The sequence below is a fragment of the Lepidochelys kempii genome, chromosome 10 (assembly GCF_965140285.1).
Source record: "Lepidochelys kempii isolate rLepKem1 chromosome 10, rLepKem1.hap1, whole genome shotgun sequence".
NCBI lineage: Eukaryota > Metazoa > Chordata > Testudines > Cheloniidae > Lepidochelys > Lepidochelys kempii.
In genome coordinates this window covers 60,427,436-60,449,115 of record NC_136389.1, presented here as the reverse complement: position 1 = coordinate 60,449,115, position 21,680 = coordinate 60,427,436, and the positions used below count along the sequence as shown (strand labels likewise).

The window sequence follows — 21,680 nt, the reverse complement described above, 5'->3', positions numbered from 1 at the left end:
CCGACTTCAGTGGGAGCAGGATTGGACCTTGAATATTTCTGTGCCTCAGTTCCCCATCTTTAAAAAGACAATGAAAATATTTCCCAACCACACAGGAGTTTAGTGAGAAAAAATCATTAATCTGAGGTCTTCAGATGCTACAGAGATAGGTATAAGATAAATAAATCAGCTGATAAGGAAAAGGTGGAAAGATTGTATTTTTAAATTAAGGTAGCTAGCTGGCAGAGTTCCTGTTTAAATGATTATTTTAATGTTTCTGGGATTTTTGTTGTACTACTCGTCAGATGCTAGGAACCAGGAGTCTTGATTATTACATTTAAATAAATAAAAATAAAACATACCTATCCAGAGCCAAGCTGTGTTCACTCAAGGTGCATACACCACTTCTTCCATGAGCTTGGAGGGTTCATTCATGGAGGAAATGAGTCCTAAATCTATCCTAAACCCTGGTCTTCTGCTTAGGTTGCTAAGATGTACTTCTGGTTTAAAAAAATTAAATTATGCAGTCAAAATGAAAGTACTACAGACAAACTGCTCATTATTTATTCTTCACCTAAAAAGAACATGCTGTAATTATAGAGCATAGTTTCTAGAAGGACAAATTAGAATTATAGTTACATCTACTTCTTTGCTTATACCAATCAGCTCCCTGTGTAACTTAAGAAAAAATACCTAACAAATTCTGATCTGTTTACTTGTGAGCTGGGACTCTTAATTTAAGCAAAAACTAAACAGCATTACTTATACTAGTAACGAAGTAAGTAATATTGATTTTTTTAAATTAAGCTAGGTCTGCTTGTTTGTAGACCCTTTAACAGAGAGAGAGGAAGTGGGCTACGTTTCAGACCTCCTTCATGAACCACATACTGGTACATGTGCATTGACACTGCCTTCCTTTCAGGCATTCCACCTCTCTGGCTTAATTCTGCAGATGATGGAGCTGTTGCTATGACGACTCATAGGAAGTGAAACCTTACAAGACTTGCCATACCGGACCAGACTAGTGGTCCATCTAGTTCAGTATTCTGTTTCTAATAACGGCATGTGCCAGCTGCTTCAGACAAAAATAAGAAACTGATGTATACAGTCAGGGTATAGAGTATCCAGACGGAAAGTTTATTCCTAATCCTCAACAGTGACCGGTTGGTTTGTGCCCTTAAGTAGGAGGGTTTATATCCTTTCCAAAATTCTTATAGTAAATTATTTTTAAAACAACAACTCTGGATCTTCTAGTTATTAATATAACTGAAAATTTCTGAAAATGTTCTGAAAATTTTTAATTTCTCAGCCTCAACAACATCTTATGGCAACGAGTGCCACAAGTTAACTGTGTGGGGAAAAAATACTGATTTTAAATTTGCTCTCTTTGAATTTCATAGGATGTCTCCTTCTTCCTGCTCCTTTCAGATATCCACCTATGCCTTTCTCATTGAAACTTTTTTCCAGAGAAGCTTTCTATTCTAAGTAATGCTTTCTTGAGTAGAATCCAACCCCTTGGCTTTAAACATGGGTCCATAGCACTGGGCTTTTAAACATTATTAAATCATAGACTTACTACGTTTTAAGTGCTTTATATAATACAGTGACCAAGCAGGGTGAAAGAGCTATAAATTAAATAACGGTTAGCACGTCACATGTTTAAAGAACTCCACAAACATCTGACCCGATGCAAGCAGGCAATAGGGCCCAGGTTGCAAGAAGCCTTCCAGCCTCTGCTCCAGGACTGCTTTGGGCTCGTGCCCCTACAAGAGAGTAACCTCTCCCAAAGGGGCAAGGATAGGGAGGTTGCTGACTGCAGAGGACATGCTGCACTCTCTAAAGGTTGCCACATTAGCTGAACAGCCCAGAAGCTACTGTGCCAGAGTTCCTTCTCAGAACAGTGAAATTTTACATTGTTCCCTGCCCAAGTTTGGGTCTTAGCCAAATTAATCTTCACAATATAACTGCAATGCAAATTAAAAATTGTGCAAGCTGCATTCTCTGTATTAAATCAACAGGCATTTCCCCCTCAAAAATTAGCTTTATTTTGAAAGAAACTGAAGCTGAACACCAGAAATGCAACAATGTTACATGTAGCATGTGAGAAAAGCTGCCATATACATTTGCTACTAATGCTGGACCTATAATCTAATAAACATGATATACCCACTACTAGACAGAATTATAACATTTTTTGTTTTAAGAATGAAATGTCAACAATATTTATCAGCTCATATTATGTACTGTCTGAATGTCAATAGATCTGTAACTTCCTTACATTAACTCAACATTACACTCGGGAAAAATGCGCATAAGGGACTAAATATCAAAAGGCCATAATGAAATGCAATATCCACTCCGAACTCTATACGTGCAAGTAGTTAGGAGGATTGTATGTACAATTTTAAAAATCCACAACTATATTTTTCATTTTAGAACAGAAGATTCCAACATCAAGGAAGATAAAAGAAAAAGAAAAGAATAAATATAAAAGAGATGAGAAATATAATTGCCCTCTGTATATTACACAGTTGTTCAGATTTTTAAACGATCTTTGACACCTAGGTGTACCAAAGAAGGTGAATGGTTGGGAATATAAAAGACATACATTGGCATTGTCAAGGTTTTCCTTTCATTCTTCATAAAATATAATACAGCACAATGAGTAATGCTTAAATTATATTTCTCCTGAACCAAAATAATCGAGTTTGTGACAAAAAATGCAAATAGAATGTAAAAATTCTCCCTGTGGAATTTAAGTCACAGCATTATCTTTCTCCCTGTGAAACATTTTTCCCTCACAGTTATCTTTGACACAGCAATTCATGAATCAGAGTGCATGGAACACTCCTTTGAAGGATGAGAACATGGAGCTGAATCCATAATCATTCAAAGACTTACAGCATGGGTCAATACAAGAGAGTAAGAGAAATCTACAACATAGGCCACACTCAGACATGTGAAAAAAAGGTATTTCTTATGCTCTTGGGATGAGTCATTTCTGCAGGTGGCTGTGCAGGGTTGTACATCTGGACCAGCCAGAATACAGGCCCACATTAATACCTCTATGCTAAGGACAGAGAGGTGCTGAGCTCCCTTAAATTTCTAATTAAGTTAAGAAATGATGACACTCAGCACTTTATCGGCTCCAACCTAAAAGCTCTTAGAGCCTGAAATCGAACATTTATTTTTATATAAAAACATGAGCCTCTGAGAAAGTATACTAGTTCAATGCAAACGAGAGAACACTCATACGCCAAATGTAATGCATGGTAGTTATATTGCCTTGTTTTAGAGTTCTGCTTTTCAGTACACTTAATTCACTCTGATTTAAAAGAAGAAAGTATTCTAATATAGCAAATCCTCAAACAAAAAATGGACCTTGACCATTACAAGAATAAATTCAAAATACATTGATGTCTACAATAGCCTGCATTTTCATATCTATGTCCAAAAGAGAAATAAATCAATGAAATTACTTTTAAACCACATAGAAAATGATGTAATGGGATTGTCACACTTGTTATATGCCATCAAATGTGCACTCATTTGTTAGCGATATACTGTGAAACTCTTACTAACCAAAAACACTTATAGCAACAAATTTAAAAATCAGGCACATTGTACATAAATTCTATGTGTTGTGAAAAGTACTCACTGTATTAGTTATCATTAATTGCTGCCATCTACCATATCTCATTCTATGCAAGGATACCAGGCCAGCTACCAATCCATAAAGTGTAATGTTTCACATACTTCATAGAGTAGTTTAAAACACATCATGATATGAAATAATTTGTATTACATAGTAATTTAATCCCTTGCAATAGGGTTAATGTTGGACAAAGTCTGGACACTTTTTTTCCAATTTGAATTACGTACATTAACTTTGCCACACACCACAGAACTAATGCATGTATTACTTCAGACATGCTTTAATTTATAATCAAAACAAAGAAGTTGTTGCAAAAATACATGTCACCAATGTGGAACACATTCAAGATTGTATAAAAGTACTGAACTGATATCCCAAAACAGGTATATGTAAGCAGTACATAAGGAAAGACTAGTTTTAATATGAAACAGTCATTGAAGTCACATACAACATAAGAAGCATGACCTTTTTATAAAATGTCACAGATACTTTTAGGCAGGCAATATTAGATATAAATGAGAAGTACAGTTATTTTATGCAGAAGTTATTATTAATTTCTATTATGTTGGAATAAAGAAAATGTAAAAAGGTGCTAAATTTCAACACCACTGATTTTGTAAACATCTCAAACCAAGAAATACATTTAAGAATATCTAATTATGAAGTCCAAATGAAGGTCCCAATCCTGCAAGCACTCTGAATTTTTCTTAACTTCATGCACATCATTTCACTTACTTCATTAGGACTATTCACCTCCTTACAATTAAGTACATGTGTAAGAGTGTTTGCAGGATTGGGGCATAAGCAGAAATTTATACAGATAGCAAAGTATCTTCTTTGAGCAGCCGTGAAAATTATACTTTTGTTTTTAATAGAGCAATCACTAAATATGTTATAATACTTGGCACTTCTATAGTGTCTCTCATCTAAAGATTTCAAATATTAAGCCTCTCAGCACCCTGTGAAGTCAGTATTAATCCTATCATACAGATAAGTAAATTGAGGCACTGGTAGTTAACTGATTTGTCTAAGGTTACAAAGATAATCAGAAAAAGAGCCAGGAACAAAAGATAGGATTTTTGACACCCACATCTCTCTAATCAATAGATGGCAGTGCCTCTTATCCTACCACTAATTACAACACAATATCAGAATATTAAACCGGTACATAAAATATTTGCGCATTTAAAATGGTCTAAGGCAGAGGTTCTCAAACTTCACTGCACGCGACCCCCTTTCAACAACAAAAATTACTACACAACCCCAGGAGGGGGGACCAAAGCCTGAACCTGCTTGACCTCCATCACCCGGGGGGGGGGAAAGCTGAAGCTCAAGGGCTGCAGCCCCAGGCAGGGGGCCGGTAACCTAAGCCCCACCACCCAGGCCTGAAGCCCTCAGGTTTCAGCTTCAACCCCTGGCCATGGGGCTCGGGCTTCGGCCACAGGTGGTGGGGCTCAGGCTTTGGCTTCAGCCCCGGACCCCTGCAAGTCTAACAGCAGCCCTGGCAACCCCATTAAAACAGGATTGCGACCCACTTCGGGGTCCCGACCCACAGTTTGAGAACCGCTGGTCTAAGGCAAAATAAGTTTGTCAGTGTAATCGACTATTTAATTAAGTTTCCAATCATTTATTTCATTTGGGATGAAAAATTAAAAAACTTGGGCAGCCACACACTGAGAAGTCATTCTATGAAGCAGCATTCTGAGCCATTTTATAAAGAAGATGGAATTGATCCACTTCCTCCATAAATCTCCAGGTTTGCAGATTTACAAAATCCTTACAATATTTTGGTGTGAAGCACCAGTACAACCTAAAACACTAATACTGAAAGAATTACATAACAGCTCAATACAAATTGTTTCATGTAGAGTATTACAAAAATCAGGTATACTAACCAACCCTCCTAATCCCATAACTAACATGGTTCTAATTTTAAGCAGGTGACATTACTACTACCCTACTAATAAACATGATTGTTCTTTTTCTCATACATACTTGAAATACTATTAGCTAACACACTCCGAAACAAATGAATCTGCTCTCTGTAAATAGAGAGCAGAAATACTGAGACTACATCAATATCAATGCTATGATAGCTATTTAATTTTGGTACTTTGATGGCATTTGCTAATGCCTTTTATTTGTAGGACTAAACATTTGGGTGGAAACTCACAGGTTTTCACTCCATGCCCACCCCAAATGCTAACCAATTAGTACATTTGGTTACATTCATATGGCAATGTTTTGCTAACAAATGTAGAAAGCATATGGCTACTCTGAAATACTGGAATTAGTAGGGAGGGGAGGTGCAGGAAATTCTGTGATCATTTTAAACACAGTATCTGACTCCTGCACCAGATTGTAAAATGTCCAGTGGACTTCTAAGGACAAACACCGGAATCTTTTATTTGTATTAGGAATCTAGAAGAACTCACATCATCACAAACTAGCAAAGAAAGCATGGTCCCTAAGCCTCTGGTGGATTTCTTAGGTGCTGAGCAGAATTCTGATTTCAGTTATATCAGTGTAAATCTGGGGTAACATCACAAGCTTCACAATTTCCACTGGTGCAACACAGATCAGAATCTGGCCCACAGGAACCTATGCTATCTGAAAAAGGTTTTGGTTTTAATTTCTACCTCAATACTACAAGCAAATTAGAATTAAAGTAGTAAGTCACAGGTAAAATTCCTGAAGACATTACTTTAGCAGAGATTACTAATGTAAGTCATCAAATCAGTAAGAAAAATAGGAACACTAAAGGTTAGCCTTTGAATTGAACTAGTAATGTTGAAAAAACAGTCCCAAATTCTCCTTTACACCTCTAGGAGATTCTCAGTGAGGCAATGTAAAAGGTGTGAGAAAGTACAACCACCTCTGGTCATCATTCTCCAGATACTGCAGAAGGTCCTTTAATAATGTAAGCAAGCCGTACGTAGCCCTTTACGCTCATACATAACCTATAACATTACTGGGGAGCTACACACATATACCAAAAGGAAAGCACATCTCCAAGTAATGTTTGGAAGCACAGTTACAGTAGAACCTCACTAATTCACACTCAGTGGGGGAACCTTGTAAACTATTGAATTAATAAACAATCAAAATTAATTAAAAGAATGATGATATATCACAAAATGACCTTTATGTTTTATTCTATTTAGGTTCTTACACCATCCTTACCACCACAGTATCTGAGCGCCTTCAAGTAGTGCATTAAGCAAGATGATTAGCATCTGTCATGTTTGACAAGTGTGGTTTGGTTTTAATGATTTATTATTATAACTTATTAGCATAAGGGTAAATATAATAGACAGATCTAGTAGTGCTACCTATTATTAAGGCTGCCCAACACCTTTCATTATAAAACCTCATTTTCAGTTGCTTATAACTTCGCCAAATTTTAACTGTTCGGGTTGAACTTTCATGCCGGGTGTCTGGAAAATTAAACAGTTTAGCTGTGTCCAAGAACAAGTTTAGGAAAAATATGCTGTGTTGCCCATGTTACAATATATCTTAGAATTATTTAAATTGAGAAGCTCTATCACTTCCATACTTTGGACAGGGACTTGAGGTTTGGCAGGTAGATCACAATTTTTCCAAGCCGTATAAAAATTCACCCAAGTTGGCCAAATTACAAGACACTGAAAAAAATCACAGTTCACACAAGCTCAGTAAATATGAGAGCAGGGAGATGGTCTCTCTTGTGCTGTCAATGCTCTACCAGCTGGTGCTCTGGCACCTCGGAGGAAGCATGCAATCATGTCAAATTAAAGACTATTTCCTACTGTGTATGCACAGAAAGGGCCAAATTCTGGCATTCCCTAACTTTTGAGAGCTTGACTTTGCAACCTTGATGTTATTTTAAATGTAATGCTAGGATATATTTTGTAAATATTTTAGTAACGCAAGGCTTCACTAGAGTTCTCAGCTATTAAATATTTGCTGAGAAGTCAGGAGGCACTGTAATCTGAAGTGTAAACATCACAAATACTAAAACAATCAAATGCAACATTGCTTCATTGTTTCAGATGCAGAATAAGAAAAAAAATTTAAATCCTTAGTACTCATCCTAAAATAAAATTCATTAGTACTCCTCTTTCTCCATGTCACCTTCTCCACCTTTTCTCCTACCCACAGAACAGATAACATTGTATATGAGCAAAACAGTAATGGACATTCATAAAACATAACAATAATGAATGTTTCCAATACCATCAAGTACCATCAAGGCTCAGCACTATCTGGCAGCCTGTATTCATCAAGGCAGATGTTCTGACAGCAATAATTCAATAATTCCAGTAGTTCATTTTTTAATGCAAAACTTGCTTGTGATCAAACAAATACCAGTCATATTTTGGATCTTCAAACGTTGTCTGTGTTTCTGATCAAAGTTTAAATACTCACATAAACAGGCATAAAACAAAGAACACAGAAACAGATGGAATTTCATGAGTGAAGATAGTTAGACCAAAAGCAAAAACAAAACAAAACAAAACCAACCTTGATTGTCTATAGAAAATGAAGTACACCATCATGAGCTACACCTCTGTAGTATGTATTTCAATACTGCATCAGTAGATGTTGTCATCCATCAGCATTCAATGCGGGTGGCCCTGCAGTCTCCCTAGTACGCATCAACTGGACATCCTTTTCAGCCATGCAAGTATCACAGCCCCATACTGCTGATGCTTCTGCAGTGAGGAGGCCATAAGCTGACTCAGTCATGCCCGTGCAAATCCGATGAAACCACTTTTGACAAGAAGCTTCACACAAGATGGCATCCTGGTCATCATTAACTTCATGTGTACAAATTCCACATGGATAGACTGGCTCAGAGGATGAATGACCATGACGACTGGGGTGGAGAGATGTTTTGCTGCTCTTTTCAGAGTTGCATCCTTCAGCTGTAACCCTAGGCTGACGGGACTTGCTCTGTGTCCCATTAGCATGGCTACTGTTAGTGTTATCTGCATTATGAGAATGGTTGCTCTCTTGATTTACTACACTGTTTCGATTAACATTTTTTAAGTCAGCACTACCTTGGTTCATGATGTCATCTGTTCTGTGGTGATGCTGATGTGTAGCAGTGTTCTGGCTGGGAGTTTTGCCTGCACCTTGACTGAAGTCTTGCTTTTGTGCTGATGGTTTTGTCTGATTGTAGGTGTTGGGTGGTGGAACAAAAGAATGATTTGAATCTAACTGGGAATTAAAATTTGGATTGCTTGCAGGTCCAAAGTTAGATGTCATGTCAGGGTGTGGTATTTGACTAGTATTTTGTGGAGGAATGTGACCAAAGTTCTCACCAGGATTTGGTCTGAAGTACTGACTGGGCATATTGATATTTTGACTCATTTGACCACTGTTATAAGATGGCTGATTTCCAAAACCTGTGTTATCCTGTGGACCAAAGTTGAAAGCATGAGGTCGATTAAAACCCATTCCCACAGGGTTCTGAGGAAGTGGGTGTGGCTGGTTTCTGAGGGTGTAAGAACCACCATATGGCGAGGACATTCTGGGCAGCATGTGAGGTGGCATTCTGAAAGTGTTATAACCTCCAAAACCAGGGTAACCAGGATTGCTGAAATAAGGACTTCCTGAAGGTAAGGGTTTATAGGAGACAGTATTATAGTTATCATCAAATGGGTTAGCTGCTACAAGGTGGTCTGAACTTGGATTCGGCGGTGGAGCATATTCAGATGGAGGAGGAAAGGAAGATCCCTGAAAATATTTAGAATATAATATTTAAATTAGCATTCGTATAAACCTCCCTACAAGAACACATGGGCTTTCAACCATAAAAAAGCTGGATTGGCAGCATGAGTGAACCAAAGTCTTCTGTTTATTCAGTTAGGTGCCACATGGGCAGCAACAGTCAGTGTAAGCTTCCCCAAACTACTCTGCCAGTGAGCCTTAAGTCTCATCAGAAAGGGAGAGAGAGAATAGTTCAGGCTCCAGGCTCATTCCTCCCTGGGCCTCTCTTGCAAGGCTGCCAATATGGGCACCAGTTGTGGTGGTGATTTTTGTGATACAGCAGCCCCTGGAAGAGTGGATCCCTTTGCAGGTATACCAGTCTAATGCCACAGTTGGTCTTTATATTATTAGGAGTCTGATCCTGCATTGTCTCCCACACAGAACCCTGACTGAAACGAACTGAGTTCTGTGGTTGGAGTACATAGAAAATATTTGATAAAATAAGAGTGAGTTTGTCTTAAGAGCTATTTCATAAAACTCATGATGCCGTTAAAGCGATTTAGATTAATTTTACTATTTTTAAAAACCGTTCAGCTGTACAACATGCTGCCAAAAATGCTCACTGTGTGGTTTTGTTTCCTTCTTTTATTTAAGAAAAGCAGGATTCCCACAAAATCATATAATTAAAAACATAAAAACTCATGTTTAAATACTGTTTAAAATAGATTTTCCTTTGTTTCCTCTCAGGCTAAATTCACTAAATTAAAGGGCAAATCTTTCCCCTGACCCATCCCACTTTTGATGAGGCTATGCAAGACTTAAAAGATAGCAATACTACTGTATCCATGCTGCAAGGTGTACAGGCAGGAGACAGTCTGCCCAGCGGGACTCTCCATCTTCTGCGAACCAGAGGGATCTGCTCTACTACAGCACTTTGTGGGGCTTGGCTGGGCGCATGTGGGGTTTAGTGGACACAGAGGCTGCATAAATGACTGTAGAGAGTAACTGCACAACTGACTGTCATTCTGGTCCAGTTTGTGGGGAGAGTTCTGGCCTGCTCACCCCCACATAGCTCCCTCATGCACAGAAGGCAAGAATTTGGCCCCAAATATTTAGTAGCCTCGGCTGGGGAAATGATTCTCCAGATTTCTGTTGCTCTGCAAACCTTATTGGAGGTAACAAAAGAGGAGGAACTTGATCTGCAACACCATTATATTTATCGTCATTCTGCTGCGAAAGGAAAGCTTCATTATTAGAGAGAACTAAGACATCCAAAAGCCTGACATTAATTGTATATGCCTACAACAGCGGGTTTCACCACTACTTGAACAAGAAAAAGCAATAGACACCCAAGTCAATGGGAATTGGGCATGCATATCACAAGGTGGTAACTGGCCCTACCTGAATAAGATTATTCTCATTATTTGCCACAAAGTAACTAATAGCAGATATTCTGAGACAGAGTGCTGAGTGGACACAGGAGAGGACAATTCTACTTTACAGGTGACCATCAATATCTGTGTTTTGCATTAGCACCCAAATCCTATGTCTTCCCACACACTCTCTGAAAGCCCCATTTCAGGAAATGGAAACCATATATTTCCAGTGGACAGAAGAGCCAAATGGTATAAATTCAATGTACCAAGTGTTCCTCATGGCTCCCTGCATTGGAAAGCATTATAAGGGTGTACTGAAGGTGTGGCCAATGGGTTCATGAACTGTATGGACCCATTAGTCCACAAACCTTCATATATGGAGAAAGCAGCAGCCCACAGCTACCACTCATACCCTGGAGAGTCACACCAAACAACTGAAGGCTGGGAATTAAATTCTGTTCCTCAGAACCATGTCCACACGACTGAATGAACAGCCTGTTCATTCTGTGCATCTTTACCAAAGACTTTATATTCTCTCGTTGCAGGATACAAACAATCTCCAGGGATTAAAAGAACTTCATCAGGCGTTACTAGTAACCAGTAGGGGGATGGAGAGGGATCTAAGATTTTACCTAAACACTTAATTATAAAATACTGAAAGCTACTAATCTGTGCCTGTGATAAAGGACTGATATTCCTAGATGAAAGAGATAGTCATATTAGTAAGCAACATCTGAGTGTGTTATTTATTCAAAAAATTGAGGAACATCAGAAGCAATTTACCTGTGTATTTGACTTGCGCTTTTTCTTATCTGGGCTTCCAAGTTGTAATCCTGGTCCTCCTAACCCATCCAATCCACTGTCACCACCTACAAAATTTCAATCAATATAATTCTGCATTTGTTTCAATATAGATTTTATATTAATGTGTGCCTTTCTGTGTCAAACATCAAAGTATCACTAATTCTAGCTTAAAACTACGAAGTTTATACAATGAACAAATGAATACAAAGTTTATACAATGGAGGTAACACACCTACTGGAGTCCATCTCCATTAGAACATTAAGGCCTGATTCAAAGCCCATTAAAGTCAGTGGAAAGACCTCCATTAATATAATTGGGTTCTGGATCAAGCCCTTGGTGCTTAAGACTTCGCTCACCAAAAAGGAATTATCTAAGATTCATCTCCCACTTAATTTACACAGATGTGGTGTTCATCAGCCTGGGACTCCCCATGCACAGTGGGCAGTTACAGTATGTAGTTAAGGAAAGAGCAAGCAGAAACAAGTCTATGAATGAAAATCCGGCATTCTATTAATGAAAATCCCTGAAAACCTGGCATACAGCTGAGACAAGACTCTCAGCTTGCCATTTCCAAACTCCCATAAATTAAGTCTTGATCATGCAAAAGGTCACTGCAGGAAAAATCTCACTATAATCAATGAGCCAGCACTGGGGGATTCCTTTGCAGAGGCCATATATCCTTATGTAGCAGTTAACAAAAGCTATTTTGGTACAAATACAGTTTCCTGCAATATGAAGGATGCTTATCTTCTTGATCCACTTTTTTCATTTTAACTAAGAGAAAGAAAATCCAATGTGAAATCACGTGAAGTTCAGCTACACCTTTCACCAGAATGTGACAGACGCCTGAAGTTCTACATGATCCTGTAGTACAAATTATGAATTTTAATTTTTTAATCCCTTGTAAAGCTATAGCTCAGTGGTGGGCAACATGTGGCCCATGGGCCACACACAGCCTGCCAGGGTAATCCACTGGCAGGCCACAAGACAGTGTTTACATTGGCCGTCCGCAGGCATGGCTGCCTGCAGCACCGGTTCGCCATTCCTGGCCCACGGGAGCTGTGTGAAGCAACAGCCAGCACGTCCCTGCAGCCCACACTGCTTCCCCAGCTCCCATTGGCTGGGAACAGCTAACCGCGGCCACTGGGAGCTGCAGATGGTCAATGTAAACACCGTCTTGCAGCCCGCTTGCAGATTACTGTGACAGGCTGCAGGTTACCCACCACTTCTAGAGATGGATAGAGAAGATTTTAGTGATAAATGTCCCATTACATTAGTAGAAGAAATTGTTAATTTGTTTTGGGAATGAAGAGTAACCTTGAGCCAAAGCCTGAGTGTTTAGAAAGTCACGGAAAGACGATGTTAAGGTGACAATTTTTAACCTGGTAGAACCATCAATATGAACAGACTGTATACAAGTTCATTCTTTTTTGCCCATGTTCTGTCTACATCTTTACTTTGATAAACAATTATTCTTTCCTGCTACATACAGTGGAATGCATGTAAAATGACCTCAGATTGGTACTATCATTTGATATTTTTTAGAAAAGTGTGATGTGTCCCTATGTTTAAAATTCACATTAAAAAACTAGCTAAACTCTACCAAGATACAAATGTTTTGCTGCACATGAGAATATGTTGCCACTGAGAATTTGTTATTATTGCAACACTCTCATCTGGTTACATAGGGTCAAATTTTAAAAGGTATTTAGGCATCTACAGAGAGGCATCTTGGGCTGCTAAGCAGGCTAGGTGCCGAATTCCCATTGTCTTCTGTTTAGGTGCTTTTGAAAGTCCCATTAGGTGCCCATCAGTATCTGTAAGCATCTAAAAGTATTTGAAAATCTGACCCATAGCAACAATGATTCTGACCCTTGAGCCCAGCTAAGGAGGGCTTGGTCCAAGTCAAGACCCTTTGCACCTCACCCATCCTCAGTCCTGGATTGTTCTGATGCCAGTTCAGGTCCCTAGCATAAATTAGAGAAGTCTGAAGTTAACTGTGTTTTACTGGGGCATATGGATGCTAGTTCACGTTCCTTTCTTCCCACACGTCCCCTATGCCAGTAAGGGATACAGCATAGGAACCATTACAACAACTCTCCGTCACTCACGTTCCTTTCTTCCCACACGTCCCCTATGCCAGTAAGGGATACAGCATAGGAACCATTACAACAACTCTCCGTCACTCAGAATCCTCCAGCAGGCAGCTGAACCACGGCTGCTTTGCACACACAGTATCACAAAGCTTCTCCCACACGGAGGAAAATCAGGCCAGTATACCAGTTAAATTATCCTCAGATATTTCAAATATTTTTGATGGATTCCTTAGCCTCAAAGTCAGTATTTTGCTAGTCAGCAGGGATTTCGTCTTAGTCCCCTCACTAGGAGGGCAGAAAAAGCCATTGGGACAATTTCCACTCAGATGACTCATACTGCTTCAGAACAAGGCTTTCAGGGAAACTACTTCCCACCTCATGGAGGAACCCTGTTCTGTCCCTGCTTTAATAACTTCCTCTTGGCTCTGGCTGTCAAAGTTAAAATTCCCCCTCATATTTCATATCGTCTGTGTGTGTATATATATTTATAAATATTTATATATTATAAAAAAATTATAATCCCTAAAATATTTCACCAAACACAAGGAAGAAAAGTGACCGCCCCAAATCATTGTGACTGGAAGAAAACTGGTAAATTCAAATCCTATTAAATATCAGGCAAGGGGAAATTTTTTATCATGTTCAAGAGTTAATATACCACAGCAGATCACCACAAAATTTGTTGCGAGAATAACTCTTTGGGATTTGGGAGAAGTCCGATTCTTACAGTTTATAATGTAAAACCGTGTCTCCCCTTATGGTGCTATGTAAAGTATAGCAGCCCATAGATTGTAAATATTAAATATTCCAATATAAGTTCTGCAGGAGGAAGGGATCATTACAAATACTCTCAAAATTCCTGCCAAAATGTCCTAGCTTGGTAAACTATAAACTATCTCCTCAAATTTTTCCCTCTGTTTTTCATCACCCAGGTGTTCTCAAACATTCTTATAGACGTACCGCAGTTTAACAGAGAGATTGTCTCATTGGCACCTTCTCTTTCATTCACAATTACACAAACAATTTTCTCTCCCATTCATGTTCACATAGCTTCCACGTGTCAACAAGAGCAATTGCTGATATGGAAAAATATTATCTGGAAAGTGTTTAATGTATTTTAGATTCTTTTAATGAAATTCAGCAGCTAAAAATAAGGAGAGTGTTAAGTGTGTGACCAGACAATTCTATAAGGACCACCAGCAAATGCTCACCTTCCTGTAGCAGTTCAAAATACAGCCTAAATCTCTGTAAGGTTTGTTAAGTATAAACTAGTACTCAAGGATCTGATCCTGCAAACACTTAAGTACATGAGTAACCCTACTTATGTGAGTAGTCCCATAGGAGTCAATGGGACTACTCACATGAGTAAAGCTACTTGGATGCTTATTGATTTTCAAGACTGTTTGATGAAGTACTAAGCTTTTGTGATCTCAGCTTTCTCTATGTGAGGCCAATAATGTAAGTTAGACCTATGAATTTATGTATTTTTCCTTTTGGGTTTTATAAGAATTTAAAAGGAAAATTAATGTTAGTCCTCACATACCTCCAAGAAAAGTGAACAAGGGTCATTATCAAGCAGCCAAAATAAACTTTCCTGAAAGTCACTTCTTGTATCCACAGTCTTTTCAGTAAACGATACACTGAACATTTTGGTATTTTGCAATATACTAGAGTTAAGGTTGCAAAATGGTTTCAGCATAACTCCCTGTTCTCAGACACTCTTGGCTTTCTATAAAAAACAAACAAAAAAACCCAAAGCATTTTGGCTTCGACTCTCTATGCTTGTCACATATGAAAGCTATTATTCCCCTTTCAAATTTTTGAAAAAAAATGTAGTTTACCCATTTTTGAATGTCGGGAGAGTGGGGGACTAAATCTGCGCACTTTATTTTACACACACACTCAAGACAGGTGACGCTTAAAACTTTATATGTAAATAAACAGACCCTGATTCTGCAAAGACTTTTATGCAACTTTACACAGTAAGCACAGTCCGGTATTTTACAGTATGTGAAGTAAAGCACATGTAAGCCTTTGCAGGACTGCGGCCATAACCCTTGATGAGTAAGTAGTCCTTTAGCTAAGTAGGGATTTTGGGTTTTTTGTTTTAAGAAATAAACAACCAAGAGACTATAGATCATAGAACATTAGGGACCTCAGGAGGTCATCTAGTCCAATCCCCTGCTCAAAGTAGGACCAACACCAACTAAATCATTCCAGCCAAGGCTTTGTCAAGCCAGGCCTTAAAAATCTACAAGGATGGAGATTCCACCACCTCCCTCAGTAACCCATTCCAGTGCTTCACCACCCTCCTAGTGAAACAGTGTTTCCTAATATCCAACCTAGACCTCCCTCACTGCAACTTGAGACCATTGCTTCTTGTTCTGTCATCTACCACCACTAAGAACAGCCTAGCTCCATCCTCTTTGGAACCCCCCTTCAGGTAGTTGAAGGCTGCTATCAAATCCCCCCTGACTCTTCTCTTCTGCAGACTAAATAAGCCCAGTTCCCTCAGCCTCTCCTCGTAAGTCACGTGCCCCAGCCCCCTAACCATTTTCATTGCCCTCTGTTGGACTCTCTCCAATTTGTCCACATCCCTTCAGTAGCGGGGGAGGGAGACCAAAACGGTACGCAATACTCCAGGTGTGGCCTCACCAGTGCCCAGTAGAGGGGAATAATCACTTCCCTCGATCTGCTGGCAATGCTCCTATTAATACAGCCCAATATGCCGTTGGCCTTCTTGGCAATGAGGGCACACTGCTGAGTCAAATCCAGCTTCTCGTCCACTGTAATCCCCAATTCCTTTTCTGCAAAACTGCTGCTTAGCCAGCCTGTAGCTGTGCATGGGATTCTCACTAGTCCTTGTTGAACCTCACCAGATTTCTTTTGGCCCAATCTTCCAATTTGTCTAGGTCACTCCGGACCCTATCCCTACCCTCTAGCATATCTACCTCTCCCCCAAGCTTAATGTCATCTGCGAACTTGCTGAGGGTACAATTAATCCCCTCATCCAGATCATTAATGAAGATGTTGAACAAAACCGGCCCCAGGACTGAGCCCTGGGCACTCTGCTTGATACCGGCTGCCAATTAGACATCGAGCCATTGATCACTACCGTTGAGCCTGACAATCTAGCCAGCTTTCTATTCACCTTATAGTCCATTCACCCAATCCATACTTTTTTAACTTGCTGGTAAGAATACTGTGGAAGGCTATATCAACAGCTTTGCTAAAGTCAAGATATATCATGTCCATTGCTTTCCCCATATCCACAGAGCCAGTTATCTCATCATAGAAGGTAATCAGGTTGATCAGGCATGACTTGCCCTTGGTGAATCCATGTTGACTGTTCCTGATCACCTTTCTCTCCTCCAAGTGCTTCAGAGGACCTGCTCCATGATTTTGCTGGGGACTGAAGTGAGGCTGACCGGTCTGTAGTTCCCCGGGTTCTCTTTCTTCCCTTTTTAAAATATGGGTACTGTATTTGCCTTTTTCCAATCGTCCGGGACCTCCCCCAATCGCCATGAATTTTGAAAGATAATGGCCAGTGGCTCTGCAATCACATCAGCCAGCTCCCTCATCACCGTTGGATGCATTAGATCTGGACCCATGGACTTGTGCATGTCCAGCTTTTCTACATAATCCTTAACCTGTTCTTTCACCACTGAGGGCTGCTCACCTCCTCCCCATACTGTGTTGCCCAGTGCAGCAGTCTGGGAGCTGACCTTGTCTGTGAAGACCGAGGCAAAAAAAGCATTGAGTACTTCAGCTTTTTCCACATAATCTGTCACTATGTTGCCTCTGCCATTCAGTAAGGGTCCCACACTTTCCCTGACCTTCTTCTTATTGCTAACATACCTGTGGAAACTCTTCTTGTTACCCTTCACATCCCTTGCTAGCTGCAACTCCAATTGTACCTTGGTCTTCCTGTTTACACCCCTGCATGCTTGAGCAATATTTTTCTACTCCTCCCTAGTCATCTGTCCAAATTTCCAATTCGTGAGCTTAAACTCCAAAAGAAAGCTTACAAGAAGATTTCACTGTTAAGCCAAGCTGGTCGCCTGCCATATTTGCTATTCTTTCTGCACTTCAGGATGGTTTATTCCTGCGCCCTCAATAAGGCTTCTTTAAAATACAACCAGCTCTCCTGGACTCCTTGCCCCCTCATATTAGCTTTCCAAGGGATCCTGCCCATCAGTTCCCCAAAGGAGTCAAAGTCTGCTTTTCTGAAGTCCAGGGTCCGTATTTTGCTACTCTCCTTTCTTCCTTTTGTCAGGATCCTGAACTTAACCATCTCAGTTGTCACGGAGTGTGGGGGAGTCCAGGCCCTGCACCCCTCTTCCTGGGATCCACTGAGACTCTCAGCCAGCCAGTAAAACAGAAGGTTTATTGGACAACAGGAACACAGTCCAAAAACAGAGCTTGTGGGTACAACCAGGACCCCTCAATCACGTCCTTCTGGGGGAGCAGGGAGCTTAGACCCCAGCCCTGGGGTTCCCTGTGTTCCTCCACCCAGCCCCAAACTGAAACTAAACTCACCCAGCAGGTTCCCTGCTGCAGCCCCTGTTCACATTCCTGGGCAGAGGTGTCACCTCCCCCTCCCCCTCCTGGCTCAGGTGACAGGTTCTCAGGTCTCCCATCCCCAGGGCACATTCCCAGGTCAACACTCCCCCCTCCCTGCTGAGTCACATCGTCACATCTCTCCCCCCTTTGAGACTGAACTGAGCGGGGTCACGCTGACCAGTGACCTGGGGAAGTTCGGGGCCCCCTCTCCGGGACAGCGCATCCGCTATCAGGTTGGCACTTCCCTTCACATGGACCACGTCCATGTCATAATCCTGCAGGAGCAGGCTCCATCTCAGGAGTTTGGCGTTGGCTCCTTTCATCTGGTGCAGCCAGGTCAGGGGAGAGTGGTCGGTGTAGACGGTGAAGTGCCACCCGAAGAGATAGGGTTCTAGTTTCTTGAGGGCCCACACCATGGCCAGGCACTCCTTCTCGATGGCCGCGTAGTGTTGCTCCCGGGGTAGCAACTTCTTGCTCAGGTACACGATGGGGTGTCTCTCCCCCTTTTCATCCTCCTGCATTAACACCGCCCCCAGTCCCGTGTCTGAGGCGTCGGTGAACACCACAAAGGGCTTGTCAAAGTCTGGGTTTGCCAGAACTGGGCCACTGACCAGAGCCTTCTTCAGCGCCCGGAAAGCCACCTGGCACTGCTCGGTCCAGACCACCTTGTCTGGCTTCCCCTTCTTGCATAGCTCCGTGATGGGGGTGGCGATGGCGCTAAAGTGGGGCACAAATCTTCGGTAGTATCCTGCCATCCCAATAAAGGCTTGGACCTGCTTTTTGGTGTGGGGAGCGGGCCAGTCTAGTGGTCACTGCTGCCTAGGTTGCCACCCACTTCTACTTCCCCTACCAATTCTCCCCGTTTGTAAGCAGCGGGTCAAGAGGAGCACGGCCCCTAGATGGGCGTCACGGGGCACTAGTTCAATGGGCATGTGTTGTGGCCCTAATCGTGCAATGGTTTATGCACCTATGTAACTTTATGCCCTTCATCAGTATCCTATTCAAATCAATTGGCTACTCACAAGTATAAAGCTATACGTGTACTTAAGTGTTTGCAGGATCAGAACCTATTATTTAAATTAACTTAATAAATTCCAGTCTTTCTGTGACATACTTTCTCTGCCTAACCTGCTAGGTACAAGTAGTGCTCCTCTACAGGTGTTGCTAGAACAACTGAAAGAAGTGAATTGTAAATATCTGAATAAATACACACAGCAAAATCCTTGTCCTCTCCCCTCCCACCCCCCCCAAAAGGCTAACATAAAGAACATTAGAAAAATTCCAGGGGTGAAGGGAAAAGGAACAATGAATCCCTGACTTTATAATTTCACCACAATTTTCGATCCTTTCACAGACACTCTGTACATTCCATTATTTCATTCCAAAACAAATGTCTCTTTTGCCTTTCTAAAGATACAGCTATCACTATGTAAAGAGATGTGCTGCTGCCCTGTTAAGCCAGCCTTGCAGAAAATGGTCTCCAGCCAAACAGCAGCAGCAGGGATGGGATGGAACTGTACTTTCCCAATACATTTCAATGAGGCACGAGCTTCAAAACCTCACCGGGACCATACCAATACTGCCATTATTAACAGAAGGTAATTTTTTTCTTCTCTTTTCCAACAAATTAAAAAAAAAACACCAAATATTAGTTTAGTATTAAGGGTCAGAAAGTGAAAACTCAAAGTTTGGAAATGCAATTGACTCTCTGTGCAGGAGCGTTACTATGGGCACATGTACTATACCTATTGAACAATGTATACTAATATATTACACACCAAGAAAACGAGTAGAAATACTGCCTGTGTGTAACATGGTTGGACAAGTTAACAATGCTCCTGGATCCTTCAATATTAACTTTTGTACTTTAAATCCCCAATCCTACAACTGAATCCTCGCGGCTGCAGGGGTCCACCCATGCAGATCAGTTCGCGGAATCGAGGCCTCACTGTAGACTTAATACGGCATTCAAAGAAATGCACTTGAGCAACGCTACTTCCAAAGGCAGCTGGAGCCACGGCAATGCATACAACAGATCGCAACAGCGATGCGTCAGCCGGACACACCAAGTACACATCCACATAAATGACACCCCCATGGGGTGTAATAGGAGCTGGGGCGAGCGGGAGCCCCGCGTCCCGCTGCTGGAGCAGCTCCCTGCTCAGAAGTGCGGCAGGGGCAGCCCCGCCAGACGCCCGGAATGCAGGCGCTGCCTCCAGCTCCCCGCGGCAGGCAGAGGGCGGCGGCAGGGGGGACGCTTTGGCTCAGACGGCGAGCGGGAGGATGCCATGTCTCCTCGGCGGAGTTAGGCCCGGGACCCCCCGGCTGTCCCCAGGGTGCCTGCCCGGCTCCCTCCCCCCCGGCCCGCTGTACCTCGGGATCTCTTCAGCGCGATGGGATCCTTCTCCTGTTCCGCTGACATTACAGACGGCGGCGCATGGCTCCCACGGCAGCAGGAATCGAGGCGCTTTGATGCGGCGGCGGCGGCGGCTGGCCCGCACCCCGCCTCCTCCTCCGCCTGCTGCTTCGGCTGCCTCGGCCGCCGTAAGCCGGGCCGGCCCCGGGGAGCTGCCAGACTTTGCAAAGTTTGGGAGCGGGAGGGCGCCGGGGCTGCCTCAGGCGGGCGAGGCGCAGGGCGGGCTCCGCTCAGCGGCGGCTCAGGGGCGGCTGCTGTGGGCAGAGCGGCCGGGGGTCTGCTCGAGGGGCCTGGGAGCGCGCAGCTGAGCGAGCCCCCTGCATATCGCAAGCATGTGCCTGGCTCGGCGCCCGCTGCCGCCGGGCTGTCAGGCTAGCGCGTCCCCTTGGCTGCGTACAGCGCCCTCTGCGGAGACAAACCCCGCGCCTGCCCCTTGGAGCTGCAGGCTCCAAGCCCCCCAAGCCTGCGCCAGAGCCCTGCAGTGGGGCTGGGAACTGCCGTGGCTTCCCTCTTCCTCCGGTCCTCTGCCACGATCGACTGGGGAGAAGCCTGGGAAAGGATCCCCTCCAAGCCCCTGCTGTTTCCAAATGGGCCATAGCGTCCCGGAGAGGGTTTTACCCTGCCTGCTCCTCTGTAGATTTGCCTGTGGTTTGCATTATCAATAAAGTGCGTAACAGATCCACAGCTACCTAAAGCCACGAGCCTGCAGTCGGATCAGTGCAAGCAAACTGCGTCCACGTGGAGGCCACTGAAATCTTGAGGATTCCGTTCTGCAGGCCCGTCATGGTCGGCCAGCACAGTCAGATGGCAGGATCAGGGTTTGGTCTACGCTTAAAAGTTAAAAGAAAAGGAGTACTTGTGGCACCTTAGAGCCTAACCATTGGTTAGTCTCTAAGGTGCCACAAGTACTCCTTTTCTTTTTGCAAAGACAGACTAACACGGCTATTAATCTGAAACTTAAAAGTTAGGTGGACATAGCTCCAGTGCACAGGCGTGTCAAAAATTCAGGGCGCAGAGCCCTGTATCTATGTAAACGTAACACCCAGAATGTTTCCATCAACCTACCTACCTTCACTCTGGGAGGTGGATTAAGCAA

General features: G+C 42.3%; 1 protein-coding gene across 2 annotated transcripts; it reads right to left on the bottom strand.

The window, feature by feature from the left end:
• Positions 1–356: 356 nt before the first annotated feature.
• PYGO1 (pygopus family PHD finger 1) lies at positions 357–20,960 on the bottom strand. 2 transcript variants are annotated; one of them, XR_012153992.2, is made up of 4 exons: positions 20,542–20,960; positions 11,488–11,573; positions 8,138–9,355; positions 357–479 (listed from the first exon to the last, which is right to left on the bottom strand). XR_012153992.2 is itself a non-coding variant. In XM_073303796.2 (3 exons), the coding sequence occupies exons 1-3, from the start codon at positions 20,588–20,590 to the stop codon at positions 8,222–8,224; spliced, it is 1,269 nt and encodes a 422-aa protein (XP_073159897.1). In that variant the 5' UTR covers positions 20,591–20,960; the 3' UTR covers positions 8,136–8,221. The 2 variants fall into 2 exon arrangements, 1 of the variants encoding a protein (XP_073159897.1); XM_073303796.2 differs by lacking the exon at positions 357–479 and having other exon boundaries at positions 8,136–9,355.
• Positions 20,961–21,680: the final 720 nt, after the last annotated feature.

Bases quoted from the DNA above. Each gene is read 5' to 3' on its own strand.
- PYGO1 (XM_073303796.2), bottom strand. From the start codon at position 20,590: ATGTCAGCGGAACAGGAGAAGGATCCCATCGCGCTGAAGAGATCCCGA. The intron at 11,574-20,541 runs GTACAGCGGGCC...GAAATTTTGTAG, and splicing joins CGCGCTGAAGAGATCCCGAG to GTGGTGACAGTGGATTGGAT. The intron at 9,356-11,487 runs GTAAATTGCTTC...AAATATTTTCAG, and splicing joins AGCGCAAGTCAAATACACAG to GGATCTTCCTTTCCTCCTCC.